Genomic DNA, 23915 nt, shown 5'->3' on the forward strand with positions numbered 1-23915 from the left:
CACTTAGGCTTTTATATATGTAGACACTACATTTTGTTTATCCACTTATCTGTTAATGGACACTTGGGTTGCTTCCATCTTTTGGCTAATGTGACTAATGATGTTATGAACATGGGTGTACAAATATCTGAGTACCTGCTTTCACTTTTTTTAGGTATATACACAGAAGTGGAATTGCTGAATCATATGGTAACCCTATGTTTAACTTTTTCAGGACTACCAAACTTTTCCACAGCAGCTGCACCCACCAGCAATGCAGTTTCTAATTTCTCCATATCCTCACAATCATTTGCTCTCTTCTGCTTTTTTTATTAAGATTTTTAAAAATTGATTTTGTTAAATTTATCTCTAAACATTTTAAGGGTTTAGATACTATTGTAAATAGTATTTAAAATATATTTATTTTCCAGTTGTTCTTTGCTAGTATATAAAAATAGAATTGACATTTTATCTTATGCTCTTGCTAAGTTCACTTAATATTTCTAGTAGTTGTTTTATAGATTCCTTAAGATTTTCTATATACACAACCATCTACAAATAAAGACAATTGTCCTTCTTTATTTTATATATATAACATTTGTATATTTATATAGAATATGTATACATACATATATGTTTATATACACACACACACACACACACACACACACACACACATAACTAGTATGATTTTTTTTTTTTTTTTGCCTGTTGCAGTAGCCAAAACTTTCAGAAAAGTGGTAGGAGTAGGCATCCTTGACCTATTCCAAATCTTAGAAGGGGAGTGTTTGATCTTCCACTATGAAGTCTGGTGTTAGCTGTCAATGTTTTTCATAGATGCCTTTATTCAGTTAAGGGAGTTTCCTTTGAATCCTAGTTTGCAGAAGTTTTGTTTTTTTATAAATGGGTGTTGAATTTGGTCAAAGGTTTTACTCCATCTTTGCTATGATCACAATATTTTTGTTCATTCTATTAATGTGACAAATTACAAGGATTGAGTGTTGAACATAAAACCACTTGCATTCCTGGGATAAACCCCACTTGGCCATAATGAATTATTTGCATGTATTGCTAGGTTTGAGCACTCACATTTTGTTAAGGACCTTGGTCTACCTACTTAAGGGATATTGGTTTGTTATTTTCTTTTCCTGTAACATCTTTGTCTTGTTTTGAAATCAAGGTAATACTGGCCTGATAAACTGACTTGGGAAGTGTTTTTTCTCCTCTACTTTCTGAAATAACTGGTGTAGGGGTAGCATTATCTCTTAAGTGTTTGCTAAAATTCATCAGTGAAAACATGTAGGCCTGGAGTCTTCTTTATGGGATACCTTTAATAAAGAACTTAATTCCTTTAAGAGATGTAAAGCTATTCATATTATATTATCTACTTCTTCTTGTAAAAGTAAAGGAATCTGCCCATTTCTAATTTGTCTAATGTATTGAATTAAATTTGTTCATAACATTGCCTTATTATCTTTTTTTAAAATATATTTTTATTGATTTCAGAGAGGAAGGGGGAGAGAGAGAGCGAGATAGAAACATCAATGATGAGAGAGAATCATTGATTGGCTGCACTGAGCCCGCAACCCGGGCATGTGCCCTTGACCAGGATTGAACCTGGGACCCTTCAGTCCCTAAGCCGACACTCTATACCCTGAGCCAAACCAGGTAGGGTGCCTTATTGTCTTTTTAATGCTTGCAGGCTCTGTTAACAGCTATAAATATGTTTAAGTACTTAAAGGAAAAAGTGGTCATAATGAATGAACAGAGGGAATTTAAGCAGAGAAATGGAAACTGGAAAAGACAACCAAATGAAAATTCTAGAGCCAAAAAATACAACAACAAATGTAAAGGTAACTGGGTGGATTTTAACTGATCTTACGAGCAAATTGGAGATGGCAGAAGAAAGGGTCAATGAACTTGAAGACACATTTAAAAAGAATTATCCAATCAAAAGAATATGAGAGTAAAGCTACAGGTAATGTGAACCTGAGAAACCATATTAGAAAGTCTAATATAATGGTGCCTCCAAAGAAAAGAGAGAGAATGGGGCAGAAAAAAAATATTTGAAGAAATAATGACCTAAAAGTTCTTGAATTTTGGATCAACTTACAGATCCAAGAATCTCAGCAAATCCCAAGCAGTATTAAGCATGAAGAAAACACACCTAGGCATGTCATAGTCAAACTCTTGAAAACCAAAGATAAAGAGAAAACCTTGAAAACAGCCAGAGAAATACATTGCATATGTCTGACTTCACATTAGAAAAAAACATAGATCAGAAGCAATGGGGGTTCAGCTCTAAACAGAAACAAAATTTAGGTGCAGAAAAGAAAAGTGCCTAGCCAGCATTGCTCAGTGGTTGAGCATCACCTATGAACCAGAAGGTCACGGTTATTCCCAGTCAGGGCACATGAAGGGTTGCAGTCTCGATCCCCAGTGCAGGGCATCCAATCAATGGTTCCAATCAATGATTCTCTCTCATCATTGATGTTTCTCTTTCTGTCCCTCTCCTTTCCTCTCTGAAATCAATACAAATTTAAAAAAAAAAAAGTCAACTAAGAAATCTATGTACAGTAAAAATATTTTAAAATGAGGGAGAAATGAAGACATTTTCAGATAAATGACAGCTGCGATAATTCCTCATCAAAGTACTCTCACTATAAGGACTGCTATAGGAAGTTCTTCAGGCAGCAGGTCCTCACAGCGGCCCTTGGTGGGTGGGTGGGTGGGTGGGTGGGTGGGGGTGGGGGGTCAGAGCTTGTCTGAGCTGGTGAAGGCAATACTCATTTCCGCTGTGCCTGGGCCTCCTGGGGCAGCCTCCCGCCCTGATGTGCTCAGGCACCAGGGAGCTGACGGGTAACACACCTTTTGAGAGATGTAAGGTGCTGGCTGGGACTCTGACTTGCAAGGAGTGGGCTGATGTGAACCACATTCTCCATTTATACACCTTCTCCCCAAGACTTTGAAAATCAAACACTCCCCCAGCCATGGAAACCCAACCTCTGCTCATTGTTAGGACTTTATTATTATAATCACCCGCCCAATTCCAGCCACCATGGGCTGAACAAGGAGTCATTAAAGCCCTTTGGAGGTCTTGTCTCCCATCACCCTCTCCCACAGGCAAAGGCCTGGCACTGAGGCCTTGGTGGGCAAGGAGGCAGTGTGGCTGCACACTGTGCCCCACGGGGACTTCTGGGGAGTCTGGGCATCTGTTTTCTCACTCATGAAGTGGGAGGCCCCTCCCCCCCAAAAAAAACACACACACCACACATTCATATGTTGCTTTGATCTCACATTCTGTCTCCTATCTCGACCCTGGTAGTTCAGGAGCTAATTGCATCTGCTCTGGGGAAATTGTAGGTATGAAAATTCTTCGAACATGCTTAGACCACTAGGTGCCATTAACTGTTCTCACACAACATGCCTGCGTGCCTCTCTAATGGGACTATAAAAAGGGAGCCTGTGGGGTGCCCCATGCTGGGGTGTTCACATACATGTGCCTCGTGCCCAGTCCCCTGGGAGCCTTGACTGGGTCAGTGGTCAGAGCAGAGAGCTGGGCCCAGCTGGCTCCTGACCCCCAGCTGGTACATAACAAGGTCACACGGTCTCTTGTTTATGGTCCCCCTTTATTCCCAAGCATTTGGTGTTATTTGATCATCAGTGGTAAGCCAAAAAGATCCTGGTTTTATTAGGGGAAAAAAGCTTAATTTCATGGCCAGATCACTGTCCCATGAAACCCTAGAGGCCAGGACCTCGGCAGGCTTGAGGTGGGCCTGCCTTGCCCGTCATTTCTGCTGTCGCCACCGGCTTTGAATCCCTGCCTGGACCAGCCAGGAGCCGAGGGCTCAGCTGTTTCCCGAGCTCACCGGGGCTCATCAGGTTGGATCTTCACCCTGTGGGTGCCCGGCTCCCTGTCCTGTCCTGGAGGGGGTTCAGCTCTAAACAGAACAGGCACGCGGGAGGGGGTCTTCTGGCTGCCCACTCAGATGGCCCTGGGAAGGCTGCAGGCCCTGGTTTGGGTTTCGGGATTAGGGAAACCCGAGCACCATGGCATGTTGGGGCTGGGATTAGGTGAGCTCAGCTCTAAGATGCTTTGCTGGGCCCCCTGGGGCCCACTCAGTGACCTCTTTGCTAGCCTTGCAGGCACAGGCACTTGGCCAAGGACCAGCATGTACAGGGCTCCTGGGGTCCACAGTGGCGGTACAAGAAATCCCAGAGACTACTGGGAGCTGGGGTGGCAGATGGGGGAGGAGTGGGCACAGGGCAGAGTAGGCAGCAGGTCAGGCCTGCTCAGAGCAGTTCTGCAGGGGAGAGCCCTCGACTGTCCTCCCGCAGATGTTACTTCCAGGTCTGAAGGTTGGGCCCTGGCCATCCCATGACCAAGTGCACATGGAACAGGAAGCAGCATCTTGTAAGATAGGCCCAAACCCCGTGCACCCTGTCCCCTCCCTGGGGCATCACTCCTAAAGTCACTCAGCCCTTCCTGCCTAGTGGGGACCCCTGGGATGGGAATGGAGGGCAAGTGGCTCCCAGTCGGTTGTGAACAACTCAGGGAGGCAGGAGTGGCTCCTGGTGGCCACCCTTCTGTGCCCTGGCCTGGACCCTGATGTACTTGTTAAGAGCCAGACACCAATGTGTGCACTTCCAGTGATGTGAGCACAGGGCACTGAGGCCATGCAAGGAGCCCCCTCACCTGGGTGGCCCGAGCATCTGGAGCCTGAACAGAGTCCGGAGGGCTCAGTGATGTGGCCTGGAAGCCATGGGTCTCTCAAGATGGCACAGGCCCTGTCTGGCCGACTCAGGGTCACTCTCACTGCAGCAGCTCTGCACCCAGTGGAGAGCGGTAGGTGAGGGGCTCAGGCCTGCGCCAGGCTGTGGAGCAGGCTGGGGCTCCCAGCTGCTGCCTGGGCTAGGTGAAGTGAGGCGTGTAGCTGAGACGCTACGGGACAAGCCACCCCAGGGTCCTCAGGGGCTAGCTCGAACCTGAAGCTGCAGGCACAGACACCTTGAAGCACAAGCACCGCCTGATGCGGACCTGTTTCTCACGCGGCAACTCTGCCTGCAAGGGCCCTTGGCTCAGCAAGGTGGGCACTTCCTGAGCCAGGCCTCCCCATGCCCCCACCTCCCCGCCATGTGAAAGCATGGCTGAAGCACGCATGGGGGCGGGTGCTCCCCACTACTGCTGAGAAAAGCTGGGCGTCTTGGCCGGGCTGTGAGATGCTGGGAAGACACCAGCAGCCTGTGGTTTGGAGGGGACCGCAGCCAAGCACCTTGGCCACCTCCCCTGAGCTGATGTCCCCTTCTGCACCCCTGCAGTAAGTCCCCTCCTCCGGCAAGGCCCACCCCTCCCTTGCCTTGCCTATTTCAGTTTCCATCCAGCCCTCCAAAACTGCTTGTCACCCTCTTCTGTATCCCTGCCTCCCGAGGGGCCATGGGACCGCAGGGGACAGCACCTCAGCGGCTGGAAAAGGAAGAGGAGTGGGGGCCGCTGGAGGTGCCTTACCCAGCTTCCGAGCTAAGGGTGAGGCCGGGAGGGGGTGGCTTGGCCCCTGAGCGCAGCCCCTCTCCCGCCCATGGGGTTGTGCAATCTGAGCCGTAAGCAGAAGTGTGCAGGAATCACCCAGGGTAATTGTAGGTTACACCAAACAATCTGAGGAATTAAAATCATATTTTCATTGCACCATAAAAACATGCAAAGGCGGCGGGAAGGCGGCCCTCAGGCCAGGTGGAGAGCACCTGGCCTGTGGCGCTCTGGCCCCTCCCTCATCCCTAGGAGGAGGGGACAGGGCAGGGGTGGGCCTAGAGAGGGGCCTCAGGCCATACTGTGAGCCTGGAGCCAAGCGGCTTGCTGGACAGATGACACTGCTCAGTGCTCTTATTGAGACCCGCGTGCAGAGTGAGCCCTGACTCAGGGAAGCAGCTGTCAGAACACCCTGCCCAGCTGGGACCCCAGAATCTGGTCCCCAGGCCCCACAGAGCAGGGAGTCCATGTGGGAGTCCAGGTTACTGGGCACCATGGCAGCAACTGCATACTGACACAGCATGCGGCTCAAAGGTGGCTCCGGCGATGGCGGTCGCCAAGGCCAGGCCCTCTGTGGTAGGCTTTCAGCTGGGCCAGGCCCCTGCCCACCATTTACCGAAAAGATGTGAACCCCATGCAGGGGAGCCAGCGGGCCCTGTGCTCACATCCGCAGGACTGGACAGTGAGGCTGGCGGTGCCCAGCACCGAGGGTGCATTGCTCTCTCCTAGGTGATGGCACAGGCCAGACAGCACAGAGTGGGCATTACAGACACGGCAGGTGCAAGGTTGGTACTGCGGAAAGGGGCGTGCAGAGAAAACCACCGGGGGGGCTGGGGGTAGGCACGTGGGAGCACCCCGGCAGCCAGTGGTGGGCGATCCTGACCCTCGCCCCAGAGAGGTGCCCAGTGTGCACGAGGGCTCCCACTCAGGCAGCATCATTTCCATCATCACCAGAAGCAACAAGCCCATTTCAGGCTCCTCATTTGCCCCAAGGCAGAGACCGATCCGGCTCAAGGAATCTGAAGCCCCTGCCGAGAGGGCCCCTCCTGCTGCCCTGGCAGCCCGCGTTAGCTGACCTCTGCAGACCTCGCCTTTGCCTCCACGACAGGGGCACACCCCCTCCCCGTGGAGAGGCGGCCCTCGCAGGATCCAGCATGGGGCGCGCCGCCAGCCGTGCGTTAAATGGGACACGGCTGATCTCGCGCTGCACTTGTCGAGAGGGCCCGGCCCAGCCCAGCACTTGGCATCTTAATTGGGCGTCTGAGAGCTCCTGCACACGCTTCACACAGAGCCGAGGCTCCCGTAGGCCCATTAAGGTGCAAAGACATTCCTTTGTTTGCTGACAAGCAGGGTCCCATCCAAGGCTCCCGGGCCGGCAGACTAAGTGATGTTTTCTTAAGAAAGACATGAGATTAACCGCCACTAAAGCCCCAGCACAATGCCAGGCCCTGCCCGGCGCTGTCAGCCTATCTGTCTGCGGTGACTGACAGGCACCATCAAGCCTCAATGTGCAGGATTAGCCGGAGCACAGCACACAAGCTGACTTGGAGGCCACCATGAAAACGAATGAGGTGCCTGACATTCAGGGGACAGAGAGCCTCCAACCCCTGCCCGCTCCTGTCGCCGGGTCACACTGCTGGCAGGATGCTCACCTACCGGGAGCTCAGAGTACCTGTGAGCGTAGAGGGTGCCGGGAGGGGTTCCCCGAGATCCGTGCGGGGAGGAAGGGTCAGGGTCTTCCGAGGCACTGATGCTAGGAACGCAGGGATGCCACCCAGCTCCCGTTGCAGAACCATCTGGAAGCAGTTCCCAAATGATGAAGGGAGGTGATGCGGAGGGCTGGGGGGATATGAAAGGCTGGTGGGGGGACATCGGGGGCACCAGAGGCAGGGCACACTTCAGGAAAACACCCTCTTTATTTGCACTCCAGAAATACCAGGGGGGCTCAGACGTGGGCAGCCCACGGGGTGGGTTTCTGCGCAGGTCGTCATCATCTGGCATCGGGGGCCTGGCAGGGCCGGCCCGGGCAGGAGGGGCAACAGGGCAGGTGTGGGGGCTGACGTCCCACGGGAGCCATCCCTGCAGGGCACACGGGCAGTCCATCCAGACACGCCGCCCACGCCAGATACCTCCGGGGCTCTCCAGGCTGGGCTGAGGGTCGCCTGGGCTGGGCCTTCAGTGTCCTGCCAAAGGTGGGGGGTCAGCACGAGAGGGCCACACCATCCCCGCATCCCCGTGGCCACGACTCTCGTGCCCCCACGCCGGGACCCTCTCAGGGCAGATGTACCCCCGGGATGAGTCATTGGGGGCACTGTACTGTGAAAACTACTTTGCGATGATAAAATTTTTATCGTCTTTTAGGTGTGACCCTCAGGTAAGAGTTCCCTCAGGATGCCCCGTGTTTGTCTATATCGAAGGCAGCCCTGACGGGGGCACCTGGTGGAGCAGGTGCCCACGGAGCCCCTGGAGAGGCCCTGAGCCACTGCACGGCCCCTCAGGCTGAGGCCGGAGGATGTTGGGTCTGAGAGGTGCAAGGCTCTGACCACAGGCAGCCCTTTGGCAGGGGTCAGGGAGGGTCTCGCTAATGTCTTCCTCCTCAGAGGAGGGTTGGAGGCAACAATGTAGCTAGAGGCTTCCGGCCGCGGCTGGCCCGGCCCGGCTTTGCGCAGCTCTAGCAGAAGCAGCTGTGCGGCGGCAGCTGTGCGCAAGGCAGCACCTCCACCTTCTGGGCGAGAGGGAAACGAGCGGGTGCTCGGAGCAGGACGGGAGAGGGAGGCCCGCTCCGCCCACCCAGCGGCCCACGGGGCTCAGCCTGGGGGCGCTTTCCACACCCCGTGTCCCACCCGGCACAGCCACCCGAGGTGGGTGTGAGCCCAGCCTCAAGACACTTCCTGCCTGTGGGAGCAGCGGCAGCCAGGCCAGGGTCCGGGGCATCCTGGGGAGGGTGGGGAGGGTGGGGTAAGGCCCCCAGTGGCCTCCTTTCCCATCCTTGTGTCTTTGGTTACTATGGCCCGGGCCCAGGGCTCCCCTCTGAGGTGGCACAGCAGGTACAGCCTGCCAGGCACCTGGAGGGCGGTTCACAGTGGCACCCTCCCCCCTTCTGTCACTGCTCTATCCTTACTGGGAGCCCGCCCCACACGTACCTGGATCCAAAGCCCCAAAGGGCCTGGCTGTGGGGGCAGCAGGTGTGCCGTGTGCCCTGGGCTTGGCAGGGATGGCGGCTTAACCTCAGCAGCCAGTCACGGTCGAGTCCAAGCCGGAGCGCTTGGTGATACGCAGTTTGGTCACCTCCTCGGCACAAGTGGGGTGGATGCCCACTGTCCGCATCACCTGCGCATAGGAGGCCCCACACCTACACGCAGGGGGAGGGGCCGTGAGGCAGTGCAGGGAGACGTGTTCATGTTACCCTGTCCCCGGGAAGGTGGCACACAGGAGGGCACCTCAGAAGTCTTGGTCTTCTCACCTCCTCCCAACCCCGGCCCCCACCCTCGCTCCTCCCGCCAGCAGCCGGAAACACCTGCCAACAACAGCTGGACCCATCGCATCTCCCTCCAAGAAAATGCCCGCCTCCCACCTGACCTTCCCTCACTTGCTCCAGCCTGGCCCCCTGCTGCTCGCCGCCCACCAGACCCAGCTCCGCTTGGGCTGTGGCTCCACCTCAGTCTGCCTGAGCCCACGTTTCACTCCCGCAGCCTGCACCTGCCCTGCTGCTCAGCACCCGGCACTTATCACACAAGTGCCGCCTGCACGCTCAGCAACAACCCCTCCCCACGCACTGCACTCCCGGGCACGCTGTGTGTGGGCACCCCACGGGGCACTCCCGTCGCACGGCTCTTCCTGTCTGTGCACACGCGTGCTGGAATGGCTGTCTGGTGGGAGGAGTCCTGCCATGAATGACTAGTGTGTTCATTTCAAATGTGGACAGAGGGCCTTCCTCCCGACTGACGGACACACCGTTCTCATGGCTCCACTGACCTGCTCAGAGCTTCGGCGTCTCCACCGTGCGGACGCTGGAAATGGGTGTGCTGGACGCCCTCCCCACCGAAAGGGTTTCTTGGTGTTTCAATCACATTTTAAAATCCTGACTGAGACACATCAGCTCTCTCCTTATTTTTATGTTCTCTTCCTCTGAATTGCCTATTCGTGTTCTCGTGTCTATTGGATTCGCACTATAATTACTGTTGATTTCTAAGAGTTCTTTGCATATGAAACAAACCAGCCCTTTGCAGTTGCATTATTAAAAAGGCTGAGTTTCCAGAAATTGTTCCAGCTGAGTGACAGTCCTGGCAAAAGCATCCACATGCCGGAGCATGGAGATGGCTTCGGGGGAAGAGCTGTGGCTCTCCGTGTCCCAGCGGCCACAGGGATCTGGGCTGGAGCTGTGGAAGCCGGCCTGCCAGCCCTCACACAGGTCAGGGGCTGGGCTCCAGGGGGCACCCTCAGCTGTTCTCCTTGTGCCCAGGGTGGACTGCCCTCCCTACAGTGGGCTCTGGCAAGGCTCAGCAGAGCCTTGTACCAGGCTCACGGTCCTCCTTCCAATGGTCACTCTATGTAAGATGAATCCCGTGATTAAGGACCACAGACACACGTTCCAAGGATGTTAGTCCAGTCCTGGACCCAGCCCTGCCCACCCTCCTCTCCTCCAAGGCCCAGCTCCCCTTCCCCTCCAGGGAGAACCTGACCCCACAACCCAGTGATCACCTGGACGTGTGTGGGAAGGGCTAGGAGGGCAATGGTAGGCCTGAGGCTCGCTGCCCTGTGACGGGTGCCCCATCTGAGGGCCCATGCGGAGGCTGGGGTGTCCCTGGGACGCCTGGACTAGACCCTCGCCTTTGTAGCCCTCCATCATCAGGTTTTCTGGGTATCGACCCTGCTCCTTGAACCTCCACACACCCCAAGCATCCGTGGGGATCCGGGAGGTACATGTCTTCCTTTATGAGTCCAGCCCCTCCCCTCTCCCCCCTTCCCCCCCTCCCCGGCCTCTGGCAGGCCCACACCCAGCTGCCCAACCTCCTCACTGCCCTAGACAACCCACTCATACCCAGAACCTCTGTCAGCAAAGGCTCCAGGCAGGGGCCCCACAGTGCACAGCCTGTGCCCAAGACCCAGACAATGGCTGGGGCTCCAGCAGACAAGTGCCTGCCCAGCGGGGCTGGCGCTCACAGTACACCTGAGGCTGAGACCTGGCTCATGACCACCTGGGTGCTGGGCCCCATGAACAAGGGCCCCAACCCTGCTCATTCTGAGTTAGAGAAGACCCCAAGAGTGCCACCCCGCCCCCGGCCCGAGGGCCAGCCAAGGACATGATGCTCTCCTCTTGCTCCCCAAGTGGCCTAGCCATACACGCTCAGTGTGGCCGGCTTAACTGGGTTTGGCTGGAGAAGAAAGCTGCCTCTTGTCTGGCTGAACCTGCCCCATCGGGGGAGACGTTCTGCCGAGAACGCAGACAAAGCTACATGAAAGCAACGTCAACGCAGCGGACGTTCACTGTAGCGCTGCCAGCGTTCAGAGGGACACCCGTCGGAGCATCGAGTAACAGCCGCATTCTTCCGGACTTACTTGATCCCCAGAGCAAATCCTTGAGTAACTTCACCTGCGTTGGGGCCCAGGAAGTGCAGGCCCAGCACCGGCTTTGGGGGCTTCCGCAGGCACACCATCTGAAAGCCACATTGGCAGCTGCCATCGGCTGGAGGGGGGACCCCGGGGCTGCCTGTGGACCACCCCCACCCAGTGTATGTGTGGCCATGGGGGGCTCCCCCACCCCCAGGGCCCACTCTTTCCCTCTCTCTCACCCCCTGGCATGCCCCGGCCTGGCCCCCGAGGACACTCACCTTTATGTAACACTGGGACGCGTCCCGTTCAGCCACTGTGAACTCCAGTGGCTTATAATAGGCGTGATAAACCTGGGCGACAAGATACCGATTCCTGGAGTCAGTGGCTGCAGCCCATCAAGCCCCCTGGACTGCTTCCAGCTCTGACAGGCTGTGCGAACACAGCAGGGGCTCGGGATCTCCCACGTGGCTGTGGTCTGGGGCCAGGACGTGGCTGGCTGGCCTTGAAGAGCAACCTCTCTCCCACACACAGTCTATGGCCAGAGCCACACGGCAGGGCAGGCCTCTCCCATTCAGGCCGAGGTCCCCATGAACCACAGCAGCAGAGCAGGCGCCAGGTGAGTGCCACCCGCTGTGACTGGTCACTGGGCCCAAAGCTCGGCACAGGGCATGGGAACCACCCAGGAGGGCAGTCTGAGTGGACGCTGCAGAGTGACCGGGTGACTGAGGCAGTGGGAGACAGGAGCGGGTTAGCGGGTGGCCATCTGGCCTCCCTCAGGCACCCTGGGGCTTGGTGGGCCCTCACTGAGCAGGGAGGAGGGGGCAGGCGCAGGGCACCCCCCAAGCCCACACCGGAGCTGTCGGACAAAGGCTTTCAGCACCCGAGAAGGGACCGACAGCGCGCTCAGGGCTGCGGCCGAGTAAAAAATGAGCAGGGCCCTCACATGTGTTGCACAGCCATTATTAATTAATGGAGCTTCAGAGAATATTGTTCTAACTAAGACAGAATTGTAAAAAAAACAAACAAAGGGTATTTGGCCATTCAACATTGTGAAACATAAAACAACATTATAAAATGCCATGAACATATGTCCCAGTGTACTTGCGATGAATCAAACAAAAATAGCAAATAAAGTGCTGAGGGGAAGGCCGGCCTGTCAAGCCTGGCCTGTTGATGGAGGGGACTGGGGCGCTGGGGCAAGGGGCAGGCCCTGGAGTCCAGTGCCTTATTCCCAGAGGGCACCAAGCCCTGCTGTGCCGGCCACATGGGGTCTGGTTTCTAATCGGCCCGCCTGCAGGCTGCTGCAGCGAGAGGGAGCCACACTGAAGGCTTCCAGCATCCAGAGTGTCCCCGCGTCCTGCCAGGCTGCCTGGGCACGCGCTGTGCCAGCCCAGGCACAGCTGGCCCGTCGGAGCAGACCCCAGGAGCAGCCTTGTCTGAGGAAAGCCCTGCCTCTGGGATGAGAGGCCGAGTCTGGGCTGCCGGGGGCCTGCGGGGACTAGGAGGGTCTCGTAAGAGGAGCAGAGGCAGAAGCTGGCATGGGGCTGGGTGGGGTGAGGGGTCACAGACGGCAGGAACCACAGGGGAGCTGGGGAGATGCAGGAAGTTGAGGTACCTGGGGGCAGGGCCAGGCTGGGGCAGGAGGATAGGGGACGAGGGTTAGAGGTCAGAGTGCAGGAGAAGCCTTTCCAGGTCTAGGGAGACACGTGTCCCCTGTGAGGTGGCCACACCCCAAAGGCTCCCGAGGCCTCCCTCTAACACTCCCACTCACATGTCCCTTCCAGCCACATCACAGCCTCACAGCCCTGGTCCTGGGCCCCATGCCCCGCCCTGCTCCTGCCCTCAAAGATGCAGTCCTGGGATGCAGGAAAGCCAGCTCTCCTGCTTGCCTGCGGGGCCTCTCAGGGAGGGGGTGTCAGAGGGCACGAGTGCCACAGGTGTCACGTTGTGGCAGCCCCTTCTGCTCGGGGCCCTGACTTACCTCCACGTGCTCCTCTCCGTGGCGTGCCACAGCCGCCTCCTCGGACAGCCCCACACAGCCGTATTCCAGCGGGGTGAACACGGTCGTGGGGACCTGGAAAGAAGGTTCTGAGTCAGGCACACTGCTGGGGACCCAAGATGGAAGGTTCTCACCGGGCCAAGTCACCAGACACGCTGGCTGGCAGGCCACAAGCAGTGGGCAGACTCACTCACTTATTCCTGGGCCCCACCCACAGAGCTAAACTTCACACGCGTATGCACACACACATAAACATGCAGACATGCACCCACTCACTGATGTACACACCCCCACACGCACGCACATGCAGATGTGTACATATACACCCATAATATGCATGCACATATGCAAAGACATGCACAAAATGCACAGATATATGTACACAGAGACGTGCATGTACTCACACCACACACCCACATGCACATACACAGATGTGTACATACGTGCACCCCCACATACAGACACGCACACATATCCCTCACACTTCAGGCTGAAGCTAGCCTGTGAAGAGCAGTGAGCACTCACATTGTCATAGTCCATCAGGTCTGAGGACTGATCGCAGAGCCTCTGGGCCAGGAGCCTCCCTGCCATGATAGCTGTGGGTGTCAGCTCAGGCCGCCCCTGACGAGGAAGGAGAAGTGTGAAGCATGTCTTGTAAGGGAGTCTGTGCAGTCCCTCCATCGCCCTCCACCTCCCTGGTGAGGTGTCTCTCTTTCAGAAACTCCCCAACGCTGTTTGCTGCGGGGCCTCTGCAGCGGGACAGCAGGCCCTCCGCAAGCCTGTGGCTCTCTCCTCACTCCCTCTGTCCTGCTCTGGGTGATCACACCTTCCCCGGCAGAGCGGTGAGCTTCTAACCAGCCTGCCAGGCTCCCCTGTGGCTTCGACTGCACCCCTTCTTCATGTCAGTGACCTTGCAGAGCTGAGCGCACAACAAAGCTCAGGAGATCCTGCTGCCACTCAGCCATTCAGCGAACTGGGATTCTGGCTAAACGGGGCCCTGGAAGCATTCTGTGTGCTCCTGACACAGCTCATCACAGCCCATTACAAACCCAAAGTGAAAATGCCGCTCTCCTGGGGTCCCCTCTGTCCCAGTGTGTGTCCTGCGGTGGGGAGTGGGGGACACAGCCCCCAGCGTTCCTGCACGGGTAGGCCTGGGACAGGCTGCCAATCACCCCTGCAGCAGCAGGAAATGCAGATGTTGTTTGACATTCCAGAAATGAATGGAGATCCACAGAGATAACTCAGGAGAGCAGGCTGTGCATTCCACTGAGCCTGGCTAGCTGCGGAAACCTCCAGGCGCACGCGCACGGTATCGCACTCAACAATGGCTCCCCCCCCAACCCGGACCATTGCGGTGTTAACCCTTGTGCCTGCTCAGAATGACCTTTCCAAGTAAGCAAATTTAATATCTGAATAAATAATGCCTTGTGTGTGCCGTATGTTCCTGGCCACGTGGTCTAAAACAGCGGTCGCTAACCGGTGGTCCGCGAACCACTGGTGGTCCATGAGGACCGAAAGGTTGGCGACCGCTGGTCTAAAATATTAACAGTTTCTGCCATGTTAGCACAAGCCCTGCAGCTGATGGAACTCCAACTCACTCAGGTCCTGGGGTGCATAGAGAGCGCGTCTTATTCGAACTGGGCTCTCTCCCAAGACCATGATACTACCTGAGGGCACAGCTCACAGGATGGACACCAGCAGCGAATGCCACTTCCAGGCCATCAGAGATCACACTGAGCAACTGTGGCTGGCTATGCAGGTTGGGTCCACGGGACACTTCCGTTCACACAACAGGACGATTAGATGGTCAAAGCTGACCTGGAGGGGAACTGACCAGAGCTCTGGCCACACGCCCCAGCTGAGCTGTCCCCGAAGCCCCATGCCGGATGGGAAAACTGGCCCTTCAGGAACAACAGGAAGGCCCAGCCTTGCATGTACCTGTCCTGGCCCGTCTCCATGTGTCCAAGCTCTCCCGAAGGCCCCCAAATATCATGACCACAGCAGAGGCTGGCAGGTGACGCTGAGGGAAGGATGGTCCCATAGCATCAGTGACAACTGCCTCTCAGCTCCAGGATGCCCCACCTAGGGACCCACTCACCTTAGATACTGGCTTCCCCACCCCTAGGCATTTCCCAAAGTGGGTTCCCTGGGTACCTGGGCACAAGCATCCTCATTCAGCTCCCCTGTGCCTTTTCTAGCTCTTCTCCAGCCCAGGCTTCCCTCACTGCCCCCTCCCCCACCCCCCCCCTTAGGTCTCTCCTGACCCCCAATAACTAAGCATCTTCTGAATCGGAAATAGTTTACTCATGTATTTGTCACCTGTGACCACTACCAGAATGTTACCTCTTTGAGGCCTGGGATTTTATCTGTTCCTGCAGTGGCCCCAGAACCCAGAAAAGTGCTTGGTACCAGAACAGCGGGCACTCAGTCAGTACACGTTGAATGAATGTAAATTAGCACATCATTGTATGTTTAATAGCTCCCCCCCTCCCCCGCCCCAATTCACCTCTGCCTGGAACCTCAGCATGTGGCCTTATTTGGAAATAAAGGTCTTTGCAGAAATGATTAAGGTAAGGATGGAGATGAGGTCATACTGGATTAGGGTGGGCCCTAAATCCAATGAGAGGGTCCTGCCAAGAGATGAGCAAGAGCACAGCCCCCTGGAGGAGACGGTCACGTGAGACAGAGACTGCAGAGCTGCAGCTCCAAGCCTGGACTGGCTGGGCCATCAGATGCTAGAAGGGGCCAGAAAGGTCCTTCCCCTAGAGGCTTCGGAGGGGGAGACTTCAGACCTCCAGGCTCCAGAACCAGAGAAAGTAAACTTCCATCGTTCTAAGCCACCCCGTCTGCGTGATTTGTGATGGCAGCCCTGGGAAACTAACATACACGTCAATGATGCCAGCAGGTCTCAAGGCCAGGAGGCTGCTGGGGTCCGGGTGCCTGGTGCCCCTCAGTCCCCTTTGACCAGGGACTCTCCTGAGCCACTTCCTCGGTATGTGCTGCACACGTGTGGGGCAGGCTGATTGCTCCTGAGGCTTTGGGGGAGCAGGGGCCCCACAACTGACCAGCTTGTAGGAGCCTGTGAGGGGGACAGGGCTTCCACCAGGGACTCGCAGGTGGTGTGCGCCCTCCTTTCCAGAGGAGGGAACAGGCAGGCCTGAGTGGGGCTGGGCCCACACGCTGTCAGGCTCCAGGGCCCTCAGGCCCTGCCCATCTCCCATCTGCCAGCCCAGGGAGAGTACGGACCCGCCCAGAGATCAGAGCGTAAACTGAGGCAAGGAGGTCAGACCCAGTGCTCTGGGGCCAACATGGCAGCATTTCCAGGGCCTGCACCTCTGCCCACCTGCGGGGAGGTTGAGGCGGCCACGGCAGTGAACAGGTGCCCTTGCCTCAGAGCTGACGCAGAGGTTTGCAATAGGAATCTTCTAACGGGGCTCTAAGCCATGGGTAAGGGTCCCCACCTGCCCTCCACGGCAAGGAAGAGCATTCGAGAGAGCAGAGGCTGATGCCCGATTCCTCCCAGAACTCAAGTCTAATGGCGCCTGGGACTTGGCCATGTGTTTCCCCAAGGCCTGGCCAGGGTAGGTGGCCGGGGGGAGGGGGGTCAGGCATCGGGCACTAGCCATACCTCCGCTGTGTCTCCAATGGCATAGATATGGGGGACGGAGGTGGCTTCCCGGGCATCAACCAGGATCTTCTTACTCTCAGGGTTGGTGTTCACTCCAGCCTTCTCCAAATTCAGATTTCTGGTTTCTGGAACTCGCCCTGAAGGAAAGAAAGAGCAATTTATTTACTGCTGTTTTCTTTAGCCGTTCTGACCAAGATCCCTTGGTTTATTTGAAACACTTCTCAGACTGCCTATAGAATTGGTAAAACATCAAACACAAACATCGTCGGGGGACTCCTGGCCTCCGCGGCCTTAAACACACACACACACACACACACACACACACACACACACCCCTTACATTTATTTGCACAAAGAATCAATGAAAGGATGAGGCAGGACCAGCAGAAACAGTGGGCCTCAGAAAGGGAGGAAGCAGGGGGAAGGGACAGAGACAGGAAGAGGACTTCTCTAAACACATCCTGTGATACAATTTTGTTTTCTTAATCATCTATATGATTACATATTAAAAAATAAATTTAAATTAAAAATGGGGGAAATCCCTATGACCTATAAATAACCTGAAACAAAGGGGCCTGAGTGTGTATGCAGCTGGTAACAGAGCAAAAGAAAGATGATTTGTTCAAGAACCGAAAGAACCAACATTTTAACTGAATATCCTCAGAGGGTTATGTCCTAACAATAAATAAAGCTGCAAACAGAGCTTGTGTGTCACAGAGAACAGTTAAAACCTCGTAATGTTAAATTTGAAATTCATTATTATTTTTTTAATATAAAGTTCCTGGTTCTTACCACAGAAAGGCCTAGAAGCAGTGATGACCCAAAGGCGATGTGCATCGAGCCTGTGATCACTAAACCCCTCCGCCATGAAGGGGCCATGATCCTGGCGTAGCCCACTCCGGCCTGGGTGCCTTGGACATGGCAGAGCAGTCACAGACATGATGGGACAGGGCCATGCAGCTGTTAAAGACATCACGCCCCCCGGGGAAGACACGGACTCTCCATCCCCAGGCCCCTCACAGAAGCCGTGGCTCCTGTCCTGCACGTGCATTTTCCACTGAGGTCTCTATGGAGCCCATCGGTGGGCCTCAGGTGAGCTGACGGCCTCGTGAGTCCCCATATGACCTCCCTTCCGCTCTCTGTGACCCCAGGGCTCCCCATGCTCCTCCTGACGGGTCGCACTGGGGCAAGGACAGCACTTCATGGTGATTTTACGCTTCCATCCTGCCATCTGACTGAGTGGATAAGCTGTGGCCTTGTGCCCCAGGGGCCACAGGAAGGGGAGCCAACCTGAGCAAGCAGCGAGAATGCACAAACTCACGCGCTGCTCAGGGTCTCAGGGCAGGCCCCACAGCCCCTCTAGGGGGCGGGAAGGCGGTTCCTGCAGCAGCTCCATGCTGCAGACATCAGCTCCCCCACTTCTGGGTGTCATGACCTGCCCAGCAGGCAGCCCCAGCTTTGAGACCCCCAAAGTTGAGAGCAGACCTGGGCCCAGGGGCAGAGCACACCACACCCACCCTTGGTGCAGTCAGCTTGGTTAATCCTGCTCTTGGGTGCAGAGAGACCAGGAGGGGCAGGGGACAGTGGTCCCTGGGGTGCTGGCGCAGCTGCCTCCCTGCCAGGCTCCACATGCTACAGCCTGGGCGTCATCACAGCTGAGCTGTCAGCACGGGTCCCCTTTCCCCTCATCTAGTCGATGTGGCCTCACGGAGCAGCAAGTGGCAAAGGCAGCTCTTCCTGCCCGACCCTTAGAGGGTAGTGGGCAGCTCATGGCCCCCAGAGGCTCAGGATGATCCCCTAATGACAAAAACTAATGATTTCTAAGGCACAGTTCCCACAACTCGCAGTGGCTCAGACACACAAGAGGTCGGGTAGCGGGTGGTGCCAATCTGAACATCTGGAGGACCAAGCCGTGTGAAAGGGAAACCTCGTCTCCAGCTGCTCTCTTGAAGCGGGAAGTCAAAACAGAGACTTGGCTAAGCCGTGCTTCTCAAGTTCATGGGGAGCCGGCTCCAGCCTCTTCACTCTGCTTGGCCACAGGAATCGGGTGCCAGGCAGGCTGGCACCTATCACCAATCAGGCCGGACATAGGCAACAAGAGGCTCCGAGGTCCCTGCATTCTGACGGCACTAGAGTGGTATGAATGGAGACCCGTGAGAATGCAGAGTGGGACATGCCACCGCAGCCAGTGTCCTGCCCTGGACAAGATGGCCTGGGGTGGGGTGGGGGGGGGGCAGGCCTGACTCCCAAGTAAGGAAGATTGGTCTTTTGGAACCAGTGGGCACCCAGGAACCCTCGTGCATTTGGGAAGGGACTGAAACATGCTATGCCTCAGTGAGGAAGGAGCTGGGCCCCGTGGGCAGAACTGGAGGGGGTTGGCAGGGTAGGCTGAGGGTCCCTGCAGGCAGAGGGCTCACAGCTCAGCGCGCTGGTTCTTCCCCAGGCCCCCAGTTCTGGGGAACACAGCATACAGCAGCTCACCATGCCCACCACTTCCTGGGGATTGCTGGGGGCTGGGGCAAGCTGGTGCCCCAGACCAACTTGCTCTGATGCTGACCACGCTGTGCCCCAACTCTCTCCTGCACTCCTGCCTGGCCAGTCACAGGAGGCCAAGAGCATTTCCTCACATACTTCGTGGTAACCATGGCAACTACACACCTTGCAGATGCCAGCAAACCACATCCGAGGTCCTGAAGAAAATATAGAGTATCCCCCCTATTCACGGACGTGATACATTCCAACACCCCCCGTGGATGCTTGAAACCGTGCATTGTACTGAAACTTATACTTTTTGTTCTTATACATCTGCAATTTTCAACCTTTTTCATCTCATGGCAAACCTAAACTAATTACTAAAATTCTGTGGCACACCAAAAAGTACATTTTTTGCCAATCTGACTAAAAAAAATAGGTATAATTTTGATTCACTCACACTGGACGGCTATTGTTACATGACTGTTGTCATTTTTTCATTTGACAATCCAAGGGAAAAGAGGTCAGTGCCCCTGGCTAAGCAGTCAGGGATTGCATGCTTTAAAAGTTCTTGCGGCAAAGCAGTTGAAAGTCACGGTTATACATGCATGCCTTTTCACTTGAAGAAAGCACTTTATGGCTTCTCGTTGGCATATTCGAACTGTCAGCATTACTACTCTTCTGCTTTGGGGCCATTATTAAGTAAAATAAGGGTTATTTGAACACAAGCACTATAATACCTGGGCAGTTGATCTGGTAACAGAGATGGCTACTAAGTGACTAATGGGTGGGAGGCAGAGACAGCGTGGAGACCCTGGACAAAGGGATGATTCCTGTCCCAGGCAGGATGGAGTGGAATCATGCAAGATCTCATCCCTCTACTCGGAACAGCATGCAATTTAAAACGCATGCGCTGTTTATTTCTGGAATTTTCACTTAATATTTTTGGACTTCAGTTGACTGCAGGTAACTGAAATAGGAGAAGGCAAAACCATGCATAACAGGGGACTACTATAAAGATACATTTAAAAGTAGTAAATTTGTTACTAAATAACAAATTTATGAATACAAATGCATGAGTCAGGTTGCCTCTACAGTCCATTTTGAAGGCAGAATTTTTAGGACCCCCGGAGGCCCAGAGGGGGGAGAGTGGGTGCCCGGGTGGAACCCCGTGGCTGGCCGCACAAGCAGGGCAGCTCTACCACACGGACAACGCCCAGCCTAGGCCCAGGCTGCACATAAATGGCACAAAGCAAGATGCGGGCAAGTCATCTCCTTGACCATTTTCCTTTTATCTTAGGCAAAAACAAAGGTACTACTCTGGCCGGTATGGCTGTTGGTTGGAGCATCATCCCATAAACCAAAAAGTTGCAAGTTTGATCCCTGGTTCGGCTGTGTATGGGAAGACAATTGATTGATGTTTCTCTTTCACATCAATGTTTCTCTCTCTCTCCCTTCCCCACTCTTTAAAATCAATAAGCATGTCCTCCGGTGAGGATTAAAAAAATAAATAAAGGTACTACTCCTCAAAGGATTTGGGGGAAGAGGGGAGCCCCCACCGTGCCCAGGGCTGCATCACCCCGCGTGTCACACACAATACTCACCCCCCAACCCGCCCCCCCCCCCCCCCGAATCTCTCCCGCTTCAGCCTGGGCTCTTGGCACCAGCTTGGGTCCAAGTATCGCTGAATGGCTCCCCCGGTGGGACTCCTGGAGGCTCCCAAGTCCTGCTCCCTGGACACCCCCGGGCTGGAGGTGGCCATATGTCCACATGTCAGTTTAGTTCCTCGGGGCAGGTCCTCAGCAGAGGGCCACGGGCCAGGTGGGGCTTCCTCACCGCGGGGCCAGGCAGGAGGCCGCACCCCCATGGCTGCTTCAGGGGGTTAAGGGCTCTGCTCCTTCCCAAAGGGGGGGCAGGGAGGTTGAGGGCTCGGTGCGCTCTCAGTGCTGATCTTTACTAGTAAACTTATTTTTTGGCCACACATTAACTCTATTTCCTCTTGCAGATTGTCAGTTCCTGCCTTTTCTCATTCACTTACAGACATTTTCATGACTTTCTGGCCTTGTAAGCGCTTCTTAGGGAATACACGTATGATACTCTGCCGTTGTTACAGCAAACAATGAGAACATTAAAATTCCAGGTACAAACAGATGTTCTCCCTTCCTCTTCAGAGGCCACAACCATCGGCATGAATGTGTGAATGGGCCCCACACCTCTCTGCCCGTGGAGCTGCCTCCCTCACCAGGCCCAGCCTGGTCCATTGGAGGACCATGTGACCCCCGGTGTCTCTGAGGTGAAACAGTCCCTCCTTCCCAGCACCCACCACCCAGGGGACTCCAGGGCCCTGAAGTGGTGGCGGAATCAGCATTCAGCCCAGATGTTCTCGGTACAACCGGACTGGGCCAGCCCTCCGCGGATGCCCACAGCTGCTGCTGCTCACTGGCCACCACACCACACAGCCGCTGGAGAAGCCAAGTCTGAGACCCCCAAGAGCCCCTGGTCAATTACTACTTGCTCTGCCGGGCACGGGGGCGCAGATAACCGGGCACAGGCAGCTTCACGTGCCTCTTCCATCCATTATGGGAAGACAGGCATTCCCCCCGATTTCACGCCTGCCTGGAGCACATGTTCTGACGAGTGAAGGGCAATCCGTGTAACGAGGTAAGATTTAAGTGCCAGCAGGAGTATGACAGGGTGAGTGAGGACTGTGATCAGAGAGATGCAGCAAGGATTTACAGGAAGCAGCTGGAGGCTCAGTGCTGGGAGTTCGGGAGTCTAGGAGGCTGGACAGACAGCGTGGGCGAGGGCCCGGAAACAGCTTCCCACACAGGCTCATCGAGGGCCCCCCCAAGCGACCCTCCTGAGGGGCACGTGGACCCCCAGGGCTGGCCACTCCCCCCTGGCCAGGCCTGTGCAGCACCTTGAACCAGGCACAAACGGGAACTCACACCTTCGGAGCCTCCAATTGGATTTTCGGAGACTTACTTTTCAAAAATGTATGATATGTGTCTCGTCATCCTTCAGACTTAAGGGAAAATGATAAAAACAGCAAAGGGCTTCTTTTATTTTCTCAAATGGCCCCTTCTCAGTGAGTCCCAGGCCGATCCACAGCTGCCAGCCCGCCGAGGACAGAGAGCTGCTATCCTGCTGGCCTCAGCCTCCCAGGCAGGGCTCCATGTTTGTTGAATGAATGAGTGAGGCCCTGGGCCTCAGTGTGACCTGAGGTGGGCTGCTTGCTGTGACCACCAGCACCCACCAGGGCCTCCTAGGCCATCATGAGGGAGCCTCTTACCTGGAAGGCTCCTTGGACAAGTGGGGAGAGCTTACCCCTTGGGGTGCACATGTCTGTTGGCCAGAGTCCATCTGGAAGACTGTGTGTGGGTCTTTCCTGTCTAGGCCTGTATGCCAGCACTAGCATCGCATAAAAAAGCCACACTGGCCCTGCAGGCAGCCCACGGACTCAGCGGAATCTCCAGCTCAGTCCCAGCGACAGCCTGGTCCCAGGGGCCGCAGGAAGGAACGTGCTCCATGGCAGGCAGCATTATGGCTGTAACAGTTAGAGATGGAATTCCCCCGCTGTCGGCTGTTCGGAGCAGCGCGTGCAGACTTAGACGGTGCACATGAATGTGGTGCCCGTTTATCTCTAGGAGAACTTTCACAAAGGTGGGGTGTTTTTTTCTTGCCTTTTGTCCTAATTGGTTTCTACTAAGTTCTAACCAGAAATCCTGGATTTGACTTGGTAAAGAGACCCCATCTGATCCCCGTGGGCACAAGGCTGGCTGGCTCTGGTGGCTGAGGGGGGCACGGTGACCCTGACATAAGGAGCTGGCTTGCGGACCTGGCACAGCTCTCCATCCTGGCTGGTGGCTCACCCCAAGCAGAGGGCATGAGGCCAGTCTGGGAGCACAGGGCACTGTTTTCCCGCTGCCCCTCTCCTGGCTTCTGCAAGCCGGGGCAGAGGGAAATGAAGGGCTCAGCCGATGGCGCTGCTTCAGGAGCGGGGGTGCACTGCCGGCCACACGGTGTGGTAGGCAAGCCTGTGGCCACTCCCCTGGCCTGTGAAAGTGCCGATAGGTGTGAGCTCCATAAATGTCTTCTTTTCCTCCAAAAGCAAAGCACAGACACAAGCAGATTTGGGTCTCTCTTGATGTCAGTAATTACAAACTTGACATTTGCACTGACCTAAAAAGGCATTAGAACAGTGGTCGGGCCGAAACCGGTTTGGCTCAGTGGATAGAGCATCGGCCTGCGGACTGAAAGGTCCCAGGTTCGATTCTGGTCAAGGGCATGTACCTGGGTTGCGGGCACATCCCCAAGTCGGGGGTGTGCAGGAGGCAGCTGGTCGATGTTTCTCTCTCATCGATGATTCTAACTCTCTATTCCTCTCCCTTCCTCTCTGTACAAAATCAATAAAATATATTAAAAAAAAAAAAAAGAACAGTGGTTGGCAAACCATGGCTTGCGAGCCACATGCAGCTCTGGCCCCTTGAGCGTGGCTCTTCCACAAAATACCATGGCCTGGGTGAGTCTATTTTGAAGAAGAGGCGTTAGAAGAAGTTTAAGTTTAAAAAATTTGGCTCTCAAAAGAAATTTCAATCGTTGTACTGTTGATATTTGGCTCTGTTGACGAATGAGTTTGCCGACCACTGCATTAGAATATCAGAAGAAGAGTAGTTCATTCTTCAAGGCCAGCTGCTCCACCTTGAGAGAGGGAAGGGTGGGCACTGGGTGAATCGAGGTATCTGTCACAGAGCGGTCTT

The 23915-nt window shown here is 55.1% G+C and overlaps 1 protein-coding gene across 3 annotated transcripts in view; it reads right to left on the reverse strand.

Moving 5' to 3' along the window:
- Nucleotides 1-7400: 7400 nt before the first annotated feature.
- Nucleotides 7401-23915, reverse strand: part of TXNRD2 (thioredoxin reductase 2) — a 46847-nt gene continuing 30332 nt past the window's right edge. For all 3 annotated transcript variants that reach the window (XM_054712506.1, XM_054712505.1, XM_054712504.1), the window contains exons 12-18: nucleotides 16684-16820; nucleotides 13581-13676; nucleotides 13038-13130; nucleotides 11335-11406; nucleotides 11063-11160; nucleotides 8647-8855; nucleotides 7401-7686 (exon numbers count right to left, since the gene is read on the reverse strand). In XM_054712506.1, coding sequence (XP_054568481.1) covers nucleotides 8732-8855; nucleotides 11063-11160; nucleotides 11335-11406; nucleotides 13038-13130; nucleotides 13581-13676; nucleotides 16684-16820 — 620 coding nt within the window. In that variant the 3' untranslated portion in view covers nucleotides 7401-7686; nucleotides 8647-8731. The remainder of the gene's footprint in view (nucleotides 7687-8646; nucleotides 8856-11062; nucleotides 11161-11334; nucleotides 11407-13037; nucleotides 13131-13580; nucleotides 13677-16683; nucleotides 16821-23915) is intronic.

The sequence above is a fragment of the Eptesicus fuscus genome, chromosome 23 (genome assembly GCF_027574615.1).
Source record: "Eptesicus fuscus isolate TK198812 chromosome 23, DD_ASM_mEF_20220401, whole genome shotgun sequence".
NCBI classification, from domain to species: domain Eukaryota; kingdom Metazoa; phylum Chordata; class Mammalia; order Chiroptera; family Vespertilionidae; genus Eptesicus; species Eptesicus fuscus.